Here is a 21,735-nt window from a genome sequence, read left to right as displayed (position 1 = left end):
CTATTTTTTGCAAGCTCACCTTTTTAATGAACACATTTTGCACAACTGATTCACAACTACAACAAAACTGTACAATTTCTATATAAACAGTACGGGGAAAAATAACACTAAAATATGATTTGTATGACCATTTTGAATGAGCACATTTCCCAAAATATTGGAAAGTCCGAGAGGAGAGAGAGAAAATTATGTTACCATAGGGAGAATAATGCTCTTCGCATTAATAGTAGGACTCCTTCAAGGCTAATATATTAAAGGTGGTAACAGTAGACCAGATGATTTGTTTTGTAAGCATAAAATAAAAAATGATTAATGCCTAGTAAATTATTATTATTATTTTTTTTTATTAGCATTTACGTGTAAGGGAAGTTTTTACACAATATCTAAATAAGATTTTCTTAAAACGTTAAGTTCAAACTAATTTTTTTTTAATTTCTTATTTATTTAATTTTTGCAATCAAATCTTCATATACAAGGTATTTAAATAAAAAAAAATATGTTCGACCCCGGTTTGGCTTGAGAATTGTAGAGTTACTTTGGTGGTGAAATTCACTCAACGCACTTCACTTTTTAAATGACCGTTAATGACCACTAAAATAATACATTTGATAGATAAAAAAATAAACTTAGTATAAAAAATTTGCTTCAAATTATTAACCTAGAGAGTGAAAGCGAGCTGGTATTTTTTTTTATAAAATTTAAATTGAATGCTTTGTCAAAAAAAAAAAAAATAATAATAACAAGGTACAATAGTAAAAATTCAAAATTTTACTTATACAATATAAAAGTTTTATAAGGAGTTGACAACTATTTTTATGAACACAGCTGTATATCTAGAAATGGATACACACAATAAGCTTTATTTAATAATAGTAAATTCCTATGTAATCGATGACCTCCCGTTCTGCAATTTGTATGAATTAAAATAATAATCGAGAGGAAAAAAGCTCTATAATTGTATAGCTTGATATCGCTAATAATTATAGAGACAGAGCGCGCTTTTGCATTACTATTATACAGCTTGGCTATTTATATTTCAAAAAAACTAAATCATACGCCCTGGCGTCCGAAATTTATGAACCGTCAACGTTTGTTTGCTATCCCGTCGCAGATAATAGGGATTATTTTAAACACTTGCCATACCTTAACCGTCTCGGTTTGGTTAACTGCAAACCACCCGCCGCACCACTACTAACTAACGCTCACCGATGAAGTCAACAGAGACACAACAACAGAGCACAGCGTCGCAACGTCGCGCAAACGCGTCAAACACCGGCATGTGGCGCGCCCGTCACTCGAACCTTTGTGCTAGCTGTGGGCTTCAGTTCGAATTCGGCGCATGATAGCGACGGTACAGCGAAAAATACTACTGTGAGTCGTAGTAATGGCATATGAAGTTAGTGGCGTCACGATTTTACACGCTTGTGTAGTTTTTATAATAGTGTAAAAGTGTTGTTGTAGGGCTGGAAAGGTAGTGTTTTTCTCCAATAGAATGGTAAAAAATGCCAATGATTGCAACTTGCAATGAACTTTGAAATGTGTTTGAAAACGTGCATACAAATGGTTTGTTCGAGCACTAGCGCAGTATGTTTTGTGAATTTGCCGCTAGCTCTGTGAAATATGACATCACTAAGCCGCCAAAGAGTGTAAAGAAAGTTTGTGATGGTTCAAAAGTCAATAGAAATACGTAGTTCGGTTTTGTTTACTGGAGCGTTGCGGTTGTTGTGCTTGGGTGTGGGCACACGTTATAACCTGTTTCAAATACTGTTAGCAGTCAGCTGACAAAGTGTCAACAATAACAAAGCGAAATACTGAGAAACAAATCAACAACCAAAACGAACTAATTGAAGAAAAGTCGTTATTAACTTGAAATTTCTAAAATAAGTGTATCTCCAACAATTACAACAGTAATTTTACATTTGCCCATATACAATTAACGCACATATGGACTATAACCATAAAGCAGCGCCAGATGGCAGTTGACATATTGAGCGCGCTGCGGCGGACGTGTATAAATTGAGCAGCGCGCGCATAAGTCAACCTCCAGCGTCAAAGAAACGTCGTGAAAGCGTCAATGATCGACCGACTGATCGCTTGCCCGTGCGCGAGTGAGTGAGCGTGTGTGAGATTGTGTAATTCAGGCAGCGCGTACATAAAAGCAAGCAAGCGCTTTTTGCTGTAGAATTGGCGCGACTGATCGATCGACCGTGCGGTTGACGCGTGTACGACATACTTAATTAGCCCATAACGCCCCTAAAAAAGAAAAAAAATAATTGTGATAAAAACCAACTTGTTAAAAAATTATGTGTACGTAAATAAGATTATAAATACATAAACGTATAAACATTTGCAAACAAAAGGCCATAACAATAAACAACACAATACAGCACAACATTTGGCAGCCAATCAGCTATGACGCATGACAGTTTGCAAGCTCAGGCAACAGCTTTTAATTCCCGTACGCCAGTGAATTACGAAAACTCCACACTAACTATGGCTTCCACTACACCTGCGACGTCGCTTGGCGTGGCTGCGCTGCCGCGTAAGAATTCCGATTCGCATATCGCGCGTGTAAAAGCACAAAAAAATCAGTCAAATCTTTTTCTAATCAAATCGTACAGTTTTATTGACAAATCTTTGAAAAACCATGCGCTGCCACAAAAGTCAAAGAGTACATTAGATAATCTATCTAGTTTACGCCAAACTGGCGCGCTGCTACTCGATGATACACATACCGGTAAGGCGTTCGAAAATGCCAAAGCAGCGAATAATAAGAAAAAAACGAAATCGAAAAAATCGAACGATTCAGTGGCAGGCTTACGTCCTTTACTGCGCCATCCTTCTGTGATAGCTGAGGGAGTAGTGAGCGAAACGCCCGTGCGCCCCAAATCGTTGCCCATTCCAACAGCAGCCCACAGCCATACGCAGCCAGACAGTGCGGCGCCACCGCTGCGGCACAACAAATCAGACAAATGCGTACCAAACGTTTTTAAGCGCGAATCATTTTTACGTCACAGCCTGCAATCGATACGCCGTAGTTTTCGCGCGCACACAAAGTTTACCGGTTTCGGGTATCATGCCACAAATTCTAACGCATCTACAACGTCCGCATGTTCGAAGGCGTCTAAAACATCTTCAGCCGCATCATCATCGTCGAAATTTTCTGTGTCTTCCTCCACTACCTCGTCAACGTCGGCGACTTCTGCTGATGCGGCCGATGTTTTAAGGCACTCCAACTGCAATGGCGAAATATGCAGCAAACGTGGAAAGGTGGGCATTACTATTAGGTTGAATGGTAAGACCGCCAATCGGACGGAGGAAGAAGATGAATTCGGCGACTGTACGAGTGAGGATTTTGGTGCCAAACGCAGATTACATTTGGCGGACGACGGTGTGGCTTGCTGTCAAAGGTAAGCTCACTGATGAGATGAGGAATTAAATGCGGCATAGAAGTGTGTGAAAAGCTGTGCTTGTGTGTGAAAAGCTGCTATAGACAAGGCCAAGTGGTTTGGCATTCGGCAAGGTTGTATGAATGGGTAAGGCTTGAACTTAAATGGCATTGATATGTTTTTACAATGTGTGGTTGCAGTTAATGAGTATTTGTGTGATTTTGTGCGAATCAAGAGTTAAAAGGTTTTAAGTGGGCTTTAGCTCGACGATCCGTTATAGCATTCAGGGATTTATGCTCCTGAATGAGTACTTTTTCAGTTCTACAGATCTGACAATCTTTATCGTACCGAGGTATCGTCGAATTGTCTAAGGTGCGTTGTGTAGCAACGTCTTCTTGACTTATTCTTTTCAGAAGATTTGTGTTTTAACCTGCATTACGTCAAGAATGATGATTACCAGGTTTAACCTTCGGCTATGGTGAAAAAAAATTGAGGGAGTAATTCTGAGAGAATTCTGCCGCTCATTTCACACGTATTCACACACTCGTCCAATCAGTCGTTAAGCGACACCAATTCTCAGATTTTTCGTAAACAAACCGCTGTCATGACCTCAATTATGTCAGCCAATCAGCTAATTCTTTCTAATTCGCTGAGAGCCGGTTAACGGTCGGGTATTCGCCACACCTTCGCTACGTAGAACCGGCTTTCATGGGAATGCATCATATATGTAAATGTATTTTTACTTACCGGTTCCGAAGCTGCACTGAACACGGCCAGTCCACAGAGAGAAAACTTCTTTCCAAAGACCTTGAAAACCTTAAATATTCATGCCATGCATGCAACATCGTTTTCCCTTGTTTGCTCAAGAAAAAAGTAAAGCGTAACCAAACACTTCATGCCCACTTTTACCTTAGCGATACATTCAACCACTGCGGCAGATATTGTGAACTTTTCACCTTTAACAAGAATGTAAGCTTCTTCAAAACCCAACGGAGAGTGCCACATACATTTATACATATCCTGTAAACCAAGTTGCAGTAAGCAGCTTTTCAAATAGAACACCCACATTGGCATTTAAAGCAAAATATAAAACTTTTGGCTTCGAGGGAAAAAATACAAAGTATTCAGCTGCCTGCTGCTGGCCAATGGCCAATTCCGAGTGAATCGTGCGCGCCGGTAACAGGATGTGCTGGCTGGCAAACCGAAAACCAAAACGAATGTGAAAAGTTGCTGCATAACAAATACTACTCTTAGATGCAAACAGCAGTGAAGGCAGACATTTGCTTGACCGCCAACTATGCGATATGCGAGTATGGTACGTGTGTTGAACAAGATTGCGGAATGCAAACAAATCGCCAACTTCTCGCAGGAAGTTGCAACGTTGCATGTTGTATATGAATGTGTAGGTACTTGAACGAAAGCTTGTATGTTGAACTTCTTTGTGGATTGACTGCAGTGCTAATGGCGGATTGCTTGACTTGGTGCTGCAGATAATTTTTTTCTTTTTATTTTTTATTTTTTTGTTTTTTCATTTTGTATATACAATATTTCTTTTTATTGCTCGGGTAATTACTTCAAAGGAAATAAGTTCACATTCTAATGATAGTTGAGATCTGTTTAATTTTGTAAGGTTAGAATAGGTTAAGGCAGGCCTAGGTTAGACCTCGTGTGATGCCACATGCAACTAGTCAACCATCATTTGAGCAGTCATCGATCTTCAATATTGGCCTAGCGCTCAAATCATTCGGAAATTCTGTTCCTGCATTTATTTTTCTATCCGAAGCGATGTACTTTCCATACCTTTTCTCGTACATATCAATTATTATTAAAGCACTATGTGCTTATTAAAAAACGAAAACTGGAGGTTTTTTGTTTGTAGCGCGATGCGCTCTTCTTTATTTCGAGTCAAAAACGAAACTGAACTTAACTTATAAATTAAAATCTAACTTGCCCCTATTCCTGGCACAATTATTTTTCTGGCAAATACTTTATTGTTGTTGTTGGTCTGAAATTCCAATGTTGTTGTTGTGGTTTGCATAGGTAGATGAATATGGAGTTGTTGTTGTAGTCTGCACTTGTCGGTAAGTATGAATATGATCCCTACCGCTGCAGTTGCGCGAATTTAATTTGTGGGACCATGAAAAGTTTAGCTTTCCCACGATAATGCAAAGTAGCTAAGTCTGCACATAGTATTCATATGTCACTCATGGGAGTCATGTGTTAACTGCCCCCCTCGTAAATTTAGGCCGTCCTCGGCCGCTTTTATGATCTTTGCTGCTATCTCATCTCTTTCTATCTTATCCTTTTTCACTTTGGTTGCTTTGTATTTTTTGATTACAAATATTATGGCAACAATGATGACTATTATAATTAGTATTGATTCTCCCTGAATTGAACGAGTTTGAATGTCGTCATGTAATTTTTCAATGTATCCAAGATTCTTCAAATTGATTCTGTGTAGGTACGGTAATCTTAAAATCTCCAAATCTTCCGTCAAATTCACAAACTGGGTTGAAGGAACTCCCGGGTAGAGAGTTGCTATTGCCTTTTCGTTGACAAAAGTCGTACCGTTTACGTGAATTGTTTTATCAAAAGTTATTAAAAAGGTGCCAGATATCGTGACTGATGAATTGTCTGCTTCTTGAACTTCAACAGTTTGGTCATTTATTATAATTACCCCATTGTCTACCTCGGCAACTGGTTCGAGTTGGTTGAATGTAGTTTTGCATGTAGCTTTGTGATTGTTAAACAGTTGTGTGCAACAACATCGCACCTAATTTTGCTCTACAAAATTTAGCTGTTAGTGCCGTCGCACAGTGCGGCCGATTCCCAAAAAGCTGGCCAAAAGTCGAAAAAAAAAGTTTCTAGATAGAGTTTTTTTGTCTTTGGGTTGGCTACAGTAATGCCTTGAGTAGTGAAAACCGTTCAGAGCAACGTCCTGTACCCTAAGTATCCTCTGCATTTTCAGTCGCAACGTGGCCTTCGTTTGAGCATCGTATTACTGTCGATGAATAGTGAAAGTTGTACACATTTGAAAGATTTTGTAATGGAGTAAATTGAACAAAACCAAATGGAATCATCGTCGGAAGGTAAGTAAAATACGAGAAATCTTTAGTACATATCAATACCTCGACACAAAATTTTTAGCTACAGCAAAACGTAGATACATTTTTTGCAATTTTTTTTATAAAATTTGAGTTTTCAAACTGTGTAGTAATACAACGCCGTTATATGCTGCTTTGAAACCTATTAAAGGTTACTCAAAAAAGTAATAGTTACTGAATAAAACAAGATTCAGCTGCTACCACTTGCTAATCAGCGACCCCGAAAACATACAAATTTACATGCATCTTGATTATGTTCTTGAATATACGCTATTTCACGTGAAGGGGTGGCCAATAGGGGTGGAAGGGGGTGGATTTTCAAAATTTTAAGATCAAATTCGTAATCAGCGACCCTGAAAACATAAATTAACATGCATCTTGATTATGTTCTAGAATATACGCTATTTCACGTGAGGGGGTGGCCAATAGGGGTGGAAGGGTGTGGATTTTGAAAATGTTAAGATCAAATTCGTAATCAGCGACCCCGACAACCCCCGAGTAAGAAATTTTGAATCAATTACTTAATTTTTTGAGTTTTGGCCAGCTTTTCGGGAATCGGCCGCACTGTGCGTCGTGCAATTTGTGACAGGAATGGTTGAGTCTCCACAGTCCGCCACTTTATTAGTTTCTAAGAATATTGTCCTTTGGTTGTGTGCCACTGGAAACACCCTAACTAAACTGCATAATTTTTTTATTCTTGGAAACTTAATTATAAAGTAAATTAATTCATTATTTTGAAAAATTTTCAACTTAGAATTACTTATAATATCACTTATACTAACATTTGCAGCGAGCTCAGTGATTAATATTTTTGAAATTTCTTTTGTGTCAAGAATAATAGGATTTTCTATATTTACTTTCCCTAAAACTATAGAATAAATTATATTCTCTAAGTCAGTTATAACTGCCCTGTTTCTTGCCGTCAATAATCCGAATAAATTCCCTGTATCTATTTTATTTTCCTTGGTAGTTCTTAAAATTTGGTTGACTGTATCAGTAAGTTAGTTAATTTGTACTTGTATCTTTGTATTAATAGTGAATTGACGTTCATTAGGTTCAATGAGCGCTCTTTCTCTGAATTTTACCTCATTGAAGTCGTCAAAATCCGGGGTTCCGCCTATGTATTTGAGTGCTGTACCAATTAAATTTATACTTCGTGCATGTCTATGATGAATCTGAAGTGTGTCCATCAGTCTGAGTATGTGTTTCATGTCCGATTGGAGAATTTGTTTCATATGAGATTGAGGGAAAACGTGAAGTATTTTTTCTGTTCCCTCTACAACGTTACGGTAAGTAGTAAGGTTTGTACAATGTGTCATGTAGTCAAAATTTTCCCAAATTGCAGCTTTCCCGTCCGATATCGGTATATAGTTTGATTTTGAAAAGTCCGTTATTTTACCGTATAACCTCTGAATTAAAAGTAGTATAAAAAATCTGAAAGAGAAAAAAACTTATTACCTCAGCTTGCCTTTGTGGACCTTCCTATTATCTATTAGAACGGTGGATCCTAAATCCTTCTGTACCGTTTTTTCTATAAAAACTTTGGAAAACTTATTGCCTATTCTTTTATTAGTCTTAACATAGACCTTATCGCCTGGATTAAAAAATCGCGTCACTTTATCCTTATTGTGTGTTTCCAACTTATTTTCCTGAGCTTTTATTAATTTCGCCTTAATTTCAGTTTTAAGCCACGTTGGCATGGAAGAAATTAACTCAATCGGTTTCCATCCAGTTACTGAATGAATGGACCTGTTGTACTTTGAAGTGGCAAGGAGTACTAACTCATCAGTGTCATTTATTTCCTGCTCTATTTTAGCGCACCTAGCAATTTCTGTAATAGTACTATGGAATCTTTCCACTTGTCCATTTGTTTTGCTATGGAAAGGAGGGGTTGTAAAAACCTAACGGTCTGAGAGTTGAGAGATTTTTCATTATCAAATGTTATATTTTTTGTATTTTCGAAACAATTAAGAATCTGTAATACAGCCTGTTTAACGTCAACAATGGCCCTGGATTTAATTGGAATAACAACGGCAAATTTCGAAAATTTGTCTACACAAGTTAAAAAATAGTGTTTATCAGTAGAATAAATATCCATATGTAACATTTCCCCATGACGAGATGGCACTGGGGTCTTTCCCATTTCAGGATTAACCGGATGTCGTTGATACTTGGCTTCTTTACAAATTTTACAGTTCAATGTAATTTCTTTTAACTTTTTTCGCATGCTTGGGAAATAATAGTCATTCAAGACTTGTTTTAAGTTTTCCCGGACAGAGCGGTGTGCTCTAGTGTGTTCCGTTATTAAAATTTCATTCTGGTCGTCCTCATTAAAAATATCATCTACTCTTTTCGTAGTATACCGAAATTTTACTGATGGAAATTTCCTTACAATTTCATTTTGAATTTTGCCCAAGGTCAGTAAATCGCAATGAATAGCATTTACAACGTCAGGATTAATGCATTCCCCAACTATCGCCATAAGGTCCTGCAATGTTTTAAATGTGATTAAATGTCTTATCCTGGATTTGAAAATAATTTTTGTAACTTTTGTTGAAGTATTCCCTTTTTCTAGGATTATTTGATTCCGAAATGAATTCACTGGGTTTTCAACCGTTGGAATTACTTCCGATAAAGATTCTTCGCTATGTATTGTGACGGATGTAGAATCTTCGGAATGTTCTATAACATTTAAGTGTTGCCGGGACAACGTATCGGTAACAAGATTGTCTTTCCCGGGTTTATAAAAAAAATTTGGAGAAAATTCTTCGACAAACGCTCCAACGCTTAATCTTTGTATTTGGATTTTTGTCCGAAACAGCAAAGGTTAAGGGCTGATGGTCTGTAAAAATATTCAAATGCCTTACTCCATACAAATAATTTCGGAGTTTTTGAAGGGCCCATACAATTGCTAACAGTTCCCTTTCATTGGTTGCGTAATTTTCTTCGCTGGATGATAACGTCCTGGAAATCATAGTGATTGGTCTACCTTCCTGTGATAAGACTGCTCCAACAGCATGTGCTGACGCATCTGTCGTTAGATCAAAAGGTTTACTATAATTTGGATAAAGAAGAAGCACGTCCTCCGAGGACAAAATCTTCTTTACTTTTTCAAAAGACAACAATGCGTCTTTGTCCAGTTTAATTTTAACATTTTTTGATTGATTAGCCCTTATGTGGCCATTTTCTCCTCTTAAATATTTCGTGAGGGGTTTTACTATAGAAGCATAATCCTTAATGAATCTTCTATAGTAGCCTGATAATCCTAAACATGATCGAAGACCACGAAGCGTACTAGGAATTTGATAATTGATTATATCATTGACTTTATCAGGACATGTTTTGATGCCTTCTTTTGAAACAATGAAGCCTAAAAATTCAACTTCTCTTACAAATTTGGATTTTTCTGCTGAAACCCGCATATTTGCTTCATAAAGTCTCGTAATGCGGTTTTTTCCCTATCCTTTTCTGCAAGCTTGATCTGGTGAAATCCAGATTTCAAGTCAAGAGTTGTAAAAAAACTGATTTCCCCATATTTGCCAAAATGACAGAAGTGTCCGGAATGGGATATTTATCAGAAATTGTTTTCCCATTCATTTTCCTAAAATCAACTACCATGCGCATTTTCTTTTGTCCATTGTCGTCGAATCCCTTTTTATCGACGACCCAAATATGGTTATTATAGGGTGATCGAGAGGGACGAATGATTCCATCTCGGAGTAAATTCGAAATTTCTTCATTTATAAATTTGGAAGCTGCCATTGGATATGGATACGACTTGGAATACACCGGTTGGCTATCCACAGTTCTTATTGTGCCAACTACGTTCGTATTAAACGGCAATGCTTCATTCGGGTTCGCAAAAGCCTTTGAGTATCTTTTTAAAATAAGTGAAATCATATCACTATCATCTGACTTAACTGTAGGATTTCCACTTAATATTATATTACACTATTCACATCCTTACAGTTGTAATATCTTATTTTTTCTTGACCACTTTCGTAATGTAAAATTCCTGTTTTTAAATCCAATTTTGCCTCAATTTCTTTCATAAAATCAAATCCTATTATACCGTCAAATGTTTTTAAATAAAAATATTCACTACACATTTCTCATTTATTTCGGCGGTGCCATGAATTGACTCTACCCTAAACGGTTTATCAATTTTTTTAATCCCTTTTAAATTTTCATCATATTTTATGTAATTCTTCCCAGCCCCTGTATCAATTAAAAACTTTATCAGTCGCCCTGCCAGCTCCCTACTTACATATGGCAGGAGCGACTTCCTCCTAAAAAATTTATTTCCTCAAAAAACTCGCTTTGTATTTTATTTTCAGAATAATTTCCTTCATCGAGATTCTGGTTTAGATGATTTATCCTCTGAATTTTAGGTAAAAGCGATTGCCTATCGCTTTCACGCTGTCTTTTGTGTGCTTCCCCTCGTAAATTCTGCTGGTTATTACTGGTCAATGGTCTCTGAAACGGTTGACGAGTTCTGGAGGAGTCCTGCGGTGACCTCCAATTTGGGTTGTACCTAGTCCTCTGTCCGAAGTTCGAAATGGAAGGGTCGACCTCCATTGGGGTTGCCCTATTTTGATTTTGCCTTTTAGGTTGCGTATAATGTGGGGAGTATTGCGGCACATATGACCTTCCGTTGTTATGTCCTGACTGAATTTCACCCCTGTTATTGAAAGAATTCGCGAATGAATACCGGGCATGATTTGCCTCCAACTCCTGTGCTAGTGCTAAGGCGCTGGGCATATCTGCGGGCTGCGATGAAAACATTATATCGCTCATAGGCCTACGCAAACCTGATATAAACACCCTCAGAGCGTCTTGCCTATATTTTTGGCATAGTGACCTAATCAGCTAATTGTTACCCTCGTGTGACATTATTGTTTTATTTATTATCAGCGTTAACTTCTTTTCTACCTCATCATAAAAATCAGCAATAGAAAATTTCCCTGGCGTAGAGTCGACATTTCCTGTTCAATTAAATAAACTGGCCTTTTGTACGCATATGTGAAGTCCAGACGTGCTAAAATTGCCTTAAAATTAAGAACGGTATTGAATGACGACAACACTTGATCGGCAGAACCGACAATTTTGTTTCTAATTATCGCTACAGCTTGGTAGTGCTTGGAGCTACCGTCGAAACTTCAAACAGTTTATAAGCTGCAAATGCTGCTTGCCTCCAGCTAACATACCGCGTCCTGTCGCCATTAAATTCAGGCAGCGACTTTACGATTTCTAGGGACTCTTCACATCGCACAGTTAGATCTATTATTACTGGTTGATATTCTTCAACCCTAGTCGGGGTTTCTAGGATCCTAAGCCTATCGGTTAGTTGTCCTATCGTTGCTTCAAACGAAGCTCTAGTCCTTTCTGTAGCAGCTGAAACTGCGGCTGTCACTATTATTCTCAACTGATCCTCGTTCATTTTAATATTTATCACTGAGCACTTGACAGGGAAATTTCTTTTAGAAAGCTATTAACTTAAAATAATTCTCACAAAAATTTTTAGGGAATCCTTGCTTATGCAAGTTTTAATTTCACAACAATTTCTAAATTATTTTCACAATAATTTTTACGGAATCCTTTCTTATCAAAATTTTTATTTCACAACGATTTCTAAATCATTTTCACAATAATTTTTACGGAATCCTTGGTTATGAAGATTTTAATTTCGCAACAATTTCTAAATTCACAATAATTTGTACGGAATCCTTGTTTATGGAAATTTTAATTTCACAACAATTTCTAAGTTCTTTTTACAATAATTTTTACGGATTCCTTTCTTATCAAAATTTTAATTCACAAATACTCATTAAATTAATGCAAAAATTCTTAACAATAAATATTCACTAATTTTCACTTGATCTGCCAAATTTAACTTACATTACAATCATTTCTGCAGCCGTGCAGGTTTCTTTCGTTTCCAAAAAGAGTTGATTGTGTTCTTCGTTGTTAGATTCAGTTGTTCTGCCAGTTGGGTTCAGTTGTCCTGCCAGTTGGGCTCGGTTGTTCTGCCAGTTGGGCGCCAAGTATTATTAAAGCACTATGTGCTTATTAAAAAACGAAAACTGGATGTTTTTTGTTTGTAGCGAGTCAAAACGGAACTGAACTTAACTTATAAATTAAAATCTAACTTGTCCCTATTCTTGGCACAATTATTTTTCTGGCAAATACTTTATTGTTGTTGTTGGTCTGAAATTCCAATGTTGTTGTTGTAGGTAGCTGAATATGGAGTTGTTGTTGCAGTCTGCACTTGTCGGTAAGTATGAATATGATCCCTACCGCTGCAGTTGCGCGAATTTAATTTGTGGGACCATGAAAAGTTTAGCTTTCCCACGCTAATGCAAAGTAGCTAAGTCTGCACATAGTATTCATATGTCACTCATTGGAGTCATGTGTTAACTTATCATCGCATGATAATGTCGGCTGTTAGTAGCTAAAATGTTGCGGTTTGCTCATATTGCAGGAACAAATTTCTATATTTTTTTCTATTTCGTAACTGCTTATTTACAAAAGTATTCCCCTTAGAAATAGTCTCCTCTATTCTCTTTCCACAAAAAAGCTGTCTTCTACTCAGCATTTTCTCTTGTTTCATCATTGCTGTTTAGCTTTTGAGGGGAATTTGGCTGTTATGTCACTCAGGAGATTCTGCACGATCATTTCTATTGTATTCAAACACTCGTCTAAGCAGTCGTTGTTCAGATGGCAACGAATTGTTGTCATTGGTAGTTTTTTTTCGTATATCACTAACGCACTCTCAGTTTTTTCATAAACAGCCCATCAGCTGATTCTCTCCAATTCGCTCAGAGCCGAATAACGGGCTGCTACGTAGCACACCTCTAAATATGTTTTCCCCATAATGTTTCATTGTGTCGAAATTTTGCAGCTCCTTATTTGGGAAATTTAATGTAGAAAGTGAGAGACGCCTCTTGCGCACAAGTTCAAGTAAAACGAAAATAACCCTTAATGTAAGTTCGTTGTTGTTGTTGCTGTAGCAGCATAATCTTTCTCCATACATGCTCGGGGAATGCTGCTAGAGTGACAGTGCTTGGCCGAATATAAGTCCGGGTCGCTCCGGCGACGTTGAAGCGACTGTCGAATAAAAGTTCGTCTGCTGTTTCAGTGCCCGGGGTGATCCTATGCTATGGTAGGTTGCAAGTTAATTTTTTATTTCAATGCTATTTATTTTTAACTATTTTTTATTTAAATTTAAAACTGTTTGTACAAATTTCAAATTTTATACCAAATAATAAATTTTTTTATTGATTCATTTACTCTGCTTCTTTGACATTAATTATTTTGTATTGGAATTCTTTAAACATTTTCCAAACGAATTGCCAATTTCTTTCGAAGCACGTAAACATTTCTAACAAATGCGCTGCACGTTTTACGTTCACTTCGTCAATAGCTCAATAAACTTTTATCACGCCAATGGCACAAAACAAATAAGCAAAAGAAAATACACGAAAGTGTGATACCCTGAAGAAATTTGCTTTTCATTTTCAAACTGTATTTCTATACTTTTTATCTTAAGATTTATTTTAGTCATTGGCACGCTACGAGGAACGAATGAATTATTAAACAGTTCGGTTACAAGATGCTCCACTCGGAGGAGCTACTGCCTCGAGGTTAACTTTACTCGCAAATAAAATTCGCTCACTTATTTTGTAGTTTGCATAAATCAGTTTGAATAATAAATAAATAAACAGAATTCGCACAGAAAGCAAGCCACTCTCGACTGCCACTTGCAGGGAAAAGAAATTCAAAATGTCATGACTTCATTAGTTTTGTAAAATATCGGTTTATTTACCATGCGCTTGCAATGCTGCTGGAGTCGGCTAATAGTGAGTGCAAATGCAACAATTTTTCTGCGCACTTAAATTGTCAAATGTCAAATGCGTGTGAGAATCGCAAATTTACAGTTAAATTGTGCACTTGCATGTACAGTGAAAATTACCGATGCTATCTGGGTCATGTGGCAATTACATGCATATTTTGCGATTTGATATTTGAGTTTGAAATGGTGTTGAAGCATGAATTGTAATTTGGGGCAATTAGAGCATTGAGAATGGGTGCGAAATAAAATGAAGAATAATGAGTTTAATTATGATATTTTTCTTTTTTGTGGCCAAGAATAGCGATTATCACTTTTTATACATTTTTCATGCGACGTAATCTTGTGGTTTTTTCATAGGTTAGGCTAGGTCAGGATATGTCATATGGTTGCCATGCAAGGGCCCACTTGGACGAAAAATCCAAATTCCGCCCAGAAGAAGAATTAAGCTTTTCATCCTGGTACGGCTGGAAAAGTGGCACAGATATTCAGCTCAGCCCAGTACCAACTGAGGTTTATTGAATGAATTGGATCTGGATGAAGTATTATGAAGAGTGGAAGGCAAATAGAGATTGAAGTGATAACCTCTATCCATCCTTCAGCTAAACACTGAATAAATGGTGTAAGCGCCAATTAAAATAATAAATAACTTCTGTTAGGTGTTTGGCCGAGCTCCTCCTCCTATTATATTTGTGGTGTGCGTCTTGATGTTATTCCACAAATGGAGGGACCTACAGTTTCAAGCCGACTCCGAACGGCAGATGTTTTTATGAGGAGCTTTTTCATGGCAGAAATACACTCGGAGGTTTGCCATTGCCTGCCGAGGGGCGACCGCTATTAGAAAAATGTTTTTATTAATTTTGCTTTCACCGAGATTCGAACCAAGATTCGACGTAAGCGCCAATTAGGTATTAGATATAAGTATATCCATCCTTCTATCTATGTATATGTCTACTTACATGAGTTGGAATTGTCCGTACAGTTTCCCCTCATCTGTTATGCTTTCGCAATACTAAGATAAAACTTTCCTTTTTCCCCCTTTTTTAACAATTATTTGTCCAATACCTATTTCTCAATAGAAAAATACCTAAAATCCCATTTTTCTTTGAAAGGGTATTTCCAGCGTAAGTATTGAACAAAAACCAATGAATACTTCGTAATTATGTTTTTCTTTATTATTCAAAAATAGTTTGTATGAGTAAGTGAATTATTCACACAATAAAAACTATTTAACAAAAACTAAAGAAAACAGAAAAAGTGAAGTTAAAATTCTTCTTTAATTTATTTCTCATTTAATTACATTTTGCTATCAAACTTTTTTGATTCCATTTGACTTGAGAGTTGAAGACCTAATGCGCGCGAAATTTGATTTTTAATAAATCTATCACATCGCATTACACAAGCCTAATCTAACTTAAGCACCTGAGCGGAACTAAATCTGTCACTCATGCATTAGCACTAGAAGTTATCGATTGTCGCTGATGCCTTTGGCACACTGCACTCATTTGTCATCTCTTACTCGCCATTTTTATTTTCGTATATTGTACTTATACAATTTTCGATCACAACTCATCTTTTTGGGTAATTTGGGTGAATTTATTATTCTTTAACTTTGTTTCACTGCCTGCATTAGCTTTTCTTGTGTTCAAAGAAACAACATTACATGGCAAAAGTAAACAGCTTCTATTTTCGACTCATTCGCTAATACGTATGCATGGTGTGCTATAATAATATACAAGAAAGTCAGCTAAGGCAGTCTACCTCAGTTGGTGGCATGAATTTTCAAAATACTAGAAGGGGGAAAAATAAGTACAAGATCTCAGTAGTATTACAGGAATATGAAATAAATTCATTTGGTCAGAGTTAAATAAAAAATATTTTAATGGACAGCTATTTACTTCCCATGCGACAAAAATCTTAAAATAAACTTGAGAAATTTAACATTTCTGCAATATTCTCTGAGTTTAATTTAAGAGAGTTCGTGAAGGATGATTCATCTTCGGCAGTCGGTTTTCTTTAATTCTCCGAAAATTTTTGCCCGAAAAAATTTTTATATACCACTCAGAATTGACTGTTTTAATTTGTTCTAGTGGTATAGTTGCGACATGACTAGGTTTTCCTGAAAAACAGGCCATTATTTGCTTAGAGGTGCTTCTTCCGCCAACCGCTTTTGTTGGATTAAGCTCATCTTGGAACACTCATACTGTCGATTGCTGGTTTATTTCCGGCTCATATTCATAGATCCCAAGATTCTGGAAGAAAAATATTAAGATTTACGCGAGCTAGACCGATTTGAAACTACTTTCAAAATCTCATTGTTTTAATTCTGTTGATAAAATTTGTAAGCCTTTTTATGCGGACCTTTTAAGCTAGGCTCTTCTATCATCTGAGGTAACTCTTTTTGATGACGCACCCTAAAGTATATATGTATGCACATATGTTTTTATGCAAATGTTCATTTTCCTGCACTTTCGACTCTGGGCGAGTTTCTGCATTGCGCAATCACACTTAAAAAACGTGTCACATCAATCATTGCTAACCAGGAATGATCAACATCAATCAAATTAAGGCAATCAATAATTTATAAATAAATAGATATGTAAATATTTGTGTAACCTCTCGAGTATATGGTGACATACGATGTACATTTATTGCAAACTTCATAAATTAATTGACCTACTTGGCTGCCATTCCAATTGCAAGTGCAACTGCAACAATTGCTGATTATATTTAAATTTGTGGGCATTCAATTGGCTACCACTTGAGCAACTAACAGGCAGACTATTAAATTACAAAAAAAAAAGAAAACAAAAAAACAGTTAACATAAAAATGTAGCGCTGAAATTGATATCAAAAAGTGAGATAAACAAATATGTATAATCATACTCGTATGTACTTACATATACATACAAACATACATATGTGTGAATGTATTTTAATCATGCGGGATATATGTACCGGCTCTGTAATAGAGTATCTATTGCTTTGCCCTTCAAGTGAAATCCATACAATCGTAGGCTAATCAGAAGATTACGCCTCTTGAAGGGGATTATGTCCCAGATTTTGGATGGAGACGTTAGGCGCTCACTAAGTTGTATGAGTCGATGGCTTATAACACATGCCCCATCACATAAGTTATGTTGCTCGGGTTATCATCACCAAAAATCGCACTTCGTTTCTTCAGCAAATGTCATCTAACCAACATTTTAATTGGAAGTGTTCGGCCAGGTAACCGTGTTTGAAAACCCTTTATTTATTTTCTTTAAGTCAGAAAGATATTAGTTCTTTTTGACTACTTAATGATATTATTCATCTACATATTATACCGAGTAATCGCAAGGCATCTCAACACGTCCCATTTTCAATTGCTATATAGGGGTAGAAAGAGAGAGTTCTCAATACAGGCAATAATATTGACGCTAAGTGTAAGAATTGGGCATGTGTGAACGACTCTGTCATGGCCATACAAACCAAGCGATGCAGTTTGCTTGTTTAGCTTTCGGTCGTCAGGCTAAAGCCGCAATTATAATAACAAATTTTATCAATGAATGGTCAATACGTCAATGTAAGTGATATATCACAAGTTATAACAAGAAGCTTCGACAAGCATAAAACTCATCTGGGGTCTTGTTATTCACGAATATGTAAATCCACATTGTGAAATTATGCCAAATTCAAAAACATTTTTGAACAAAAAAATATTAAAATAAGGTTAATTAGCCTTAAATTTATGGTTTGCTTCGAGCCCAAACAAACTCACAGCAAGAAAAGCTTTTATTTTAAAAAATTTCCAATATATGCACCAACAAAATTGCAACATTGTCTGCGAGAAATGGGTTGCAAGCATTTTTACATGTTTATAAAAACCAAGCGTATTCAATTCCATCTACTTTCCGCTTTTTATTTTGCTGTCATTTACACAACCGCCCACAGCTATTCATGTACATATGTAATACGTAAATATAAACAAACACAATAGAAATGCAATTGCACTAATTCAGCTGGTGTTGTGCTGCTCCATTGCTTTCCAAAGTGTTTTCATGGAAGGCAACTCATGTCGTTATCACCTGCGGTAGTTTAAAATACTGACTGCTAAGAACAAAAAAAAAAAGTAAATAAAAAATATAAAAAAAGAAAAATTAAAAAATTTGTGTGCACTAAAAAAACTAAGAGGCAAATATTTAAGTATATATATCTACACATGCTTACATATGCTTACATATGTATGTATGTATATAATTTACATACATATAATAGTTTAAAGTACAATATAAACAAAAAATTTAGTAGAAATGCTACTAAGTAATTAATCCAATTGAATACATATTTTACACAAACATACATACATACTTACTATACATATGTGCACTTAGATTTGCTCATTCAAATACTGTGTCACTTTTATGACAGTGAGAACATCTCATTTTTTAATCAGTTGTAGAAAAATGTAAGCGCGTTTGTAAAACTAAAACAATTCATACGAGGCGAGAATACAACTGATGTGCATAGTTTCAATTATAGCTAGAGTTGCCAAGTATTAGAAAAAATTCACCGATGTGTTACTAAATTCATACGGACACGGCAAAAAAAATATGAAAGCATTTTTTCGCTTCGACATTTTTAGTAACTAAGAATAGTAATTAAGAGAAGACACCGGCTTTAGCTTGAAACAAATAAAGAATACTGGGGAGCTTTATACACCAGCATATGCGAGATGACGTTGAATCTGAAGATGATAAAATATGAAGTGACGCAAAGTGGCAGCGTCTCACATTGCCTCAAAGCTTCTTGTTTCATTATAAAGAACTTTCATGGGCTTATGGTTCCGCAAATTTACCGTTAGAGCAGTATATAATAACTTAAGAGGTCTGTGAAGACTTTTGCCTTCATTAAGCGTATGTTTGAAGAAATGAAGAAATAACTACAGCGACCTAGCCTTTACTCGACCAGAGACACAAAAGCTTTGGCACTGCTTCTTACCTATATGCAGAACTATATTCATAAGACCAGTTTCTCAAGATAATCAATCCTGTAGCAAGGGTTGTGAAGGGTACAATGCCACTCCAGTGCAAGTCATGGTCACCAAAGACACTTAGTATAAAAACCTGAACAAAACACACACCCATCCAGCAAGCACTCTTCCAGTGGACAGTTTCGAGAGGCCTTAATTCCATCTTAAGTTATCTAAGCAGCAAAGAAGTTTAACCTCGGGAATATATATCGCTGAATTCTAAAATGTACACACTTTTTTTGTTGGGAGTTTGGCTTAGCTTCTTCTTATGTGGCAGAAATACACACGGAGCTGTGTTAATTAGCTGCTGCGGCCTTTATAAGCAAGGTAGCGATTTGGCAACTCTGATCACTCTAAAATAACGTGATGCGCAACAACAAAAGATTCAGTCAGCAGCAGTACTTTGCCACAACAGCAGCCAATCTGCGCACAGTTTGGATACCCCCATCAGCACGCAGGGGGACTGCTGTTGTACTGGGATCTTGGAATGTCAATGTTCAGTGAATTTTAATCATCAAATACCCCCGACTCGATTCGAACGCGCCACGTCGCGTATAACGAAAAAGCTGAAGCGGTCGCGAACGTTCTATCCTTCATGTGAAGGAAAACATTTACAGAAGACAGTATTTTATATGCGCGCAGGAAAAAAATTAAAATATTTCACAGAAAATAAATGTCGTTGCACGTACAATTTTTTTCTTCTGTATTGTGAGGTGATTTTTTCTTTTTATTTACTTTTATTTCTGTCACGTAGTGACGCTGTTAAAATTATTACCGGTGCACGCTTAGTGTTTTGTTGCTGTGATTTCGGCTTTCATGGTGGATTCACAGCTGTGTACACCTTCGCGAGTTTACCTTGGCAGCGTTGCCAATTTCTTGCGCTAAAAATGACAGAAAAAGTGTAAAGAAATTACGAGTTCATATTATTATCATCATATTTATTTACCGAAGAAAAGATGGAAAGGAATCGAATCAATGAAAAGGTCAATGCTATTAAACATTTTCGAAAGGTGTAAAGTGTGAGATTTTTAACTGCACGCAAGAGACAGCGGAAGAGACAAAGCACTCGCTGCATTTGCGCCGCTCGAATGCATCCAAACAACGGCAAGAGAAAATTTAACAGATGCCTAAATAATTACGGTGAATCTAAAGCGCGAAACTAACAACTAAAATATAATGCTCACAAAAAAATAATGCATTTCAAAGCAAATGAACGCCTCATCGTTGGATATAAAAAACTACAGTTTCCGCCTTTATTCAGCGCTAACTGTTAATTGCTTTTATTTTTCTGAGATGTGGGCGTTTGCGGCTTTGTTTTTGTGTTGTCAACTGTTTATTTTTTGTGTTAATTCGTTAAGAAATTTTGTATGCCTCACTCACTGTTGTCAGTCACTGTTATTCGGTGAATCTGAACAAGTTTTCTCCATTTCCGCAAACAAACTGGAAAGAAGAAATCTCAGGCAGAAAAAAACTCTTGAGCTGATAGGGCACGGGAATGAATGATATAATATATGAAATAATGAATCAGTTTCTTTTTATTGAGATTCGTGTTATTAGAAAATCACATTCAGCATAATTCAATTAGTGTGGAATCTTATTGCGATAACATAGAAGTGTTGCGAAATACCGCAAATCCCAGGCGATTATCGGTTGCATAGGTCAGTTGTTTAAAGATTATCAGGAGAATGATTGTAGTAGTTTTTATAATTACTAAAAATAGCTGAAAAAAATAAGAAAAATAATAATTGTTGATAATTAAAACACATGCCAACTCTTTGAAGTGGCTAATTTGCTCAGAGGATGCGATTTCTATTTTTATATATTAGTTATTGAAAATAGCTAAAAAAATGAATTATAAATTTTATTAAAATACTCGTTGCCTCTTTTGAAACGGCTAATTTGCGTAGAATGTTTAGATTTGAATGATTGGAAATCGTTGTTTTTTTTTGCTTTAAAAGAAAAAAACATTTGTTTTGCTTTAAAAGAATAAAATGCATAACAATTAGCTGTAAAAATTTTAATATTATTGTTTTTTATTTTTTTTTTTTTATTTTTGATTTTTTTCTTTGTGAGAGACTTTTAAAAGATTTTCTGTTCTAGGTTACATTTGGTTAGGTTGAGCCAGCAAACAAATCCAGAAATGATCTTAAACTAGCCACAAAGCATTTCAGACTCTTCAAGATATAAACAAAATATTTTGTATTAGGAGCTGTAGAGATGAAAAAAAAGTGAAGTTCTTTCAACATTTTAGGTGTGAAAGCCCCGCGCCACAAGGCATGCACTTTAGATTTCTCGATAGTCACTACTTCGAGAATCTGAGCAATTTTGGCCTAGTCTCGCTGGAGAGGCTGATTGGATTGATGAAACAAACATACGCAGTTA

At 36.3% G+C, this 21,735-nt stretch overlaps 1 protein-coding gene across 3 annotated transcripts in view; it reads left to right on the top strand.

Moving 5' to 3' along the window:
* Positions 1–21,735, top strand: part of LOC128859236 (uncharacterized) — a 126,666-nt gene that overhangs the window by 30,426 nt on the left and 74,505 nt on the right. For 2 of the 3 annotated variants that reach the window (XM_054096071.1, XM_054096070.1), the window contains exon 1: positions 1,352–3,410. The exons of the other annotated variant lie outside the window; for it this stretch is intronic. In XM_054096071.1, coding sequence (XP_053952046.1) covers positions 2,413–3,410 — 998 coding nt within the window. In that variant the 5' untranslated portion in view covers positions 1,352–2,412. Of the gene's footprint in view, positions 1–1,351; positions 3,411–21,735 lie in introns of those variants that run through there. 3 annotated transcript variants of the gene reach the window in all.

The sequence above is a fragment of the Anastrepha ludens genome, chromosome 3 (assembly GCF_028408465.1).
Source record: "Anastrepha ludens isolate Willacy chromosome 3, idAnaLude1.1, whole genome shotgun sequence".
Lineage (NCBI taxonomy): Eukaryota > Metazoa > Arthropoda > Insecta > Diptera > Tephritidae > Anastrepha > Anastrepha ludens.
The sequence above is the reverse complement of the archived record's forward strand: the minus strand, read 5'-3'. Positions and strand labels throughout refer to the sequence as shown.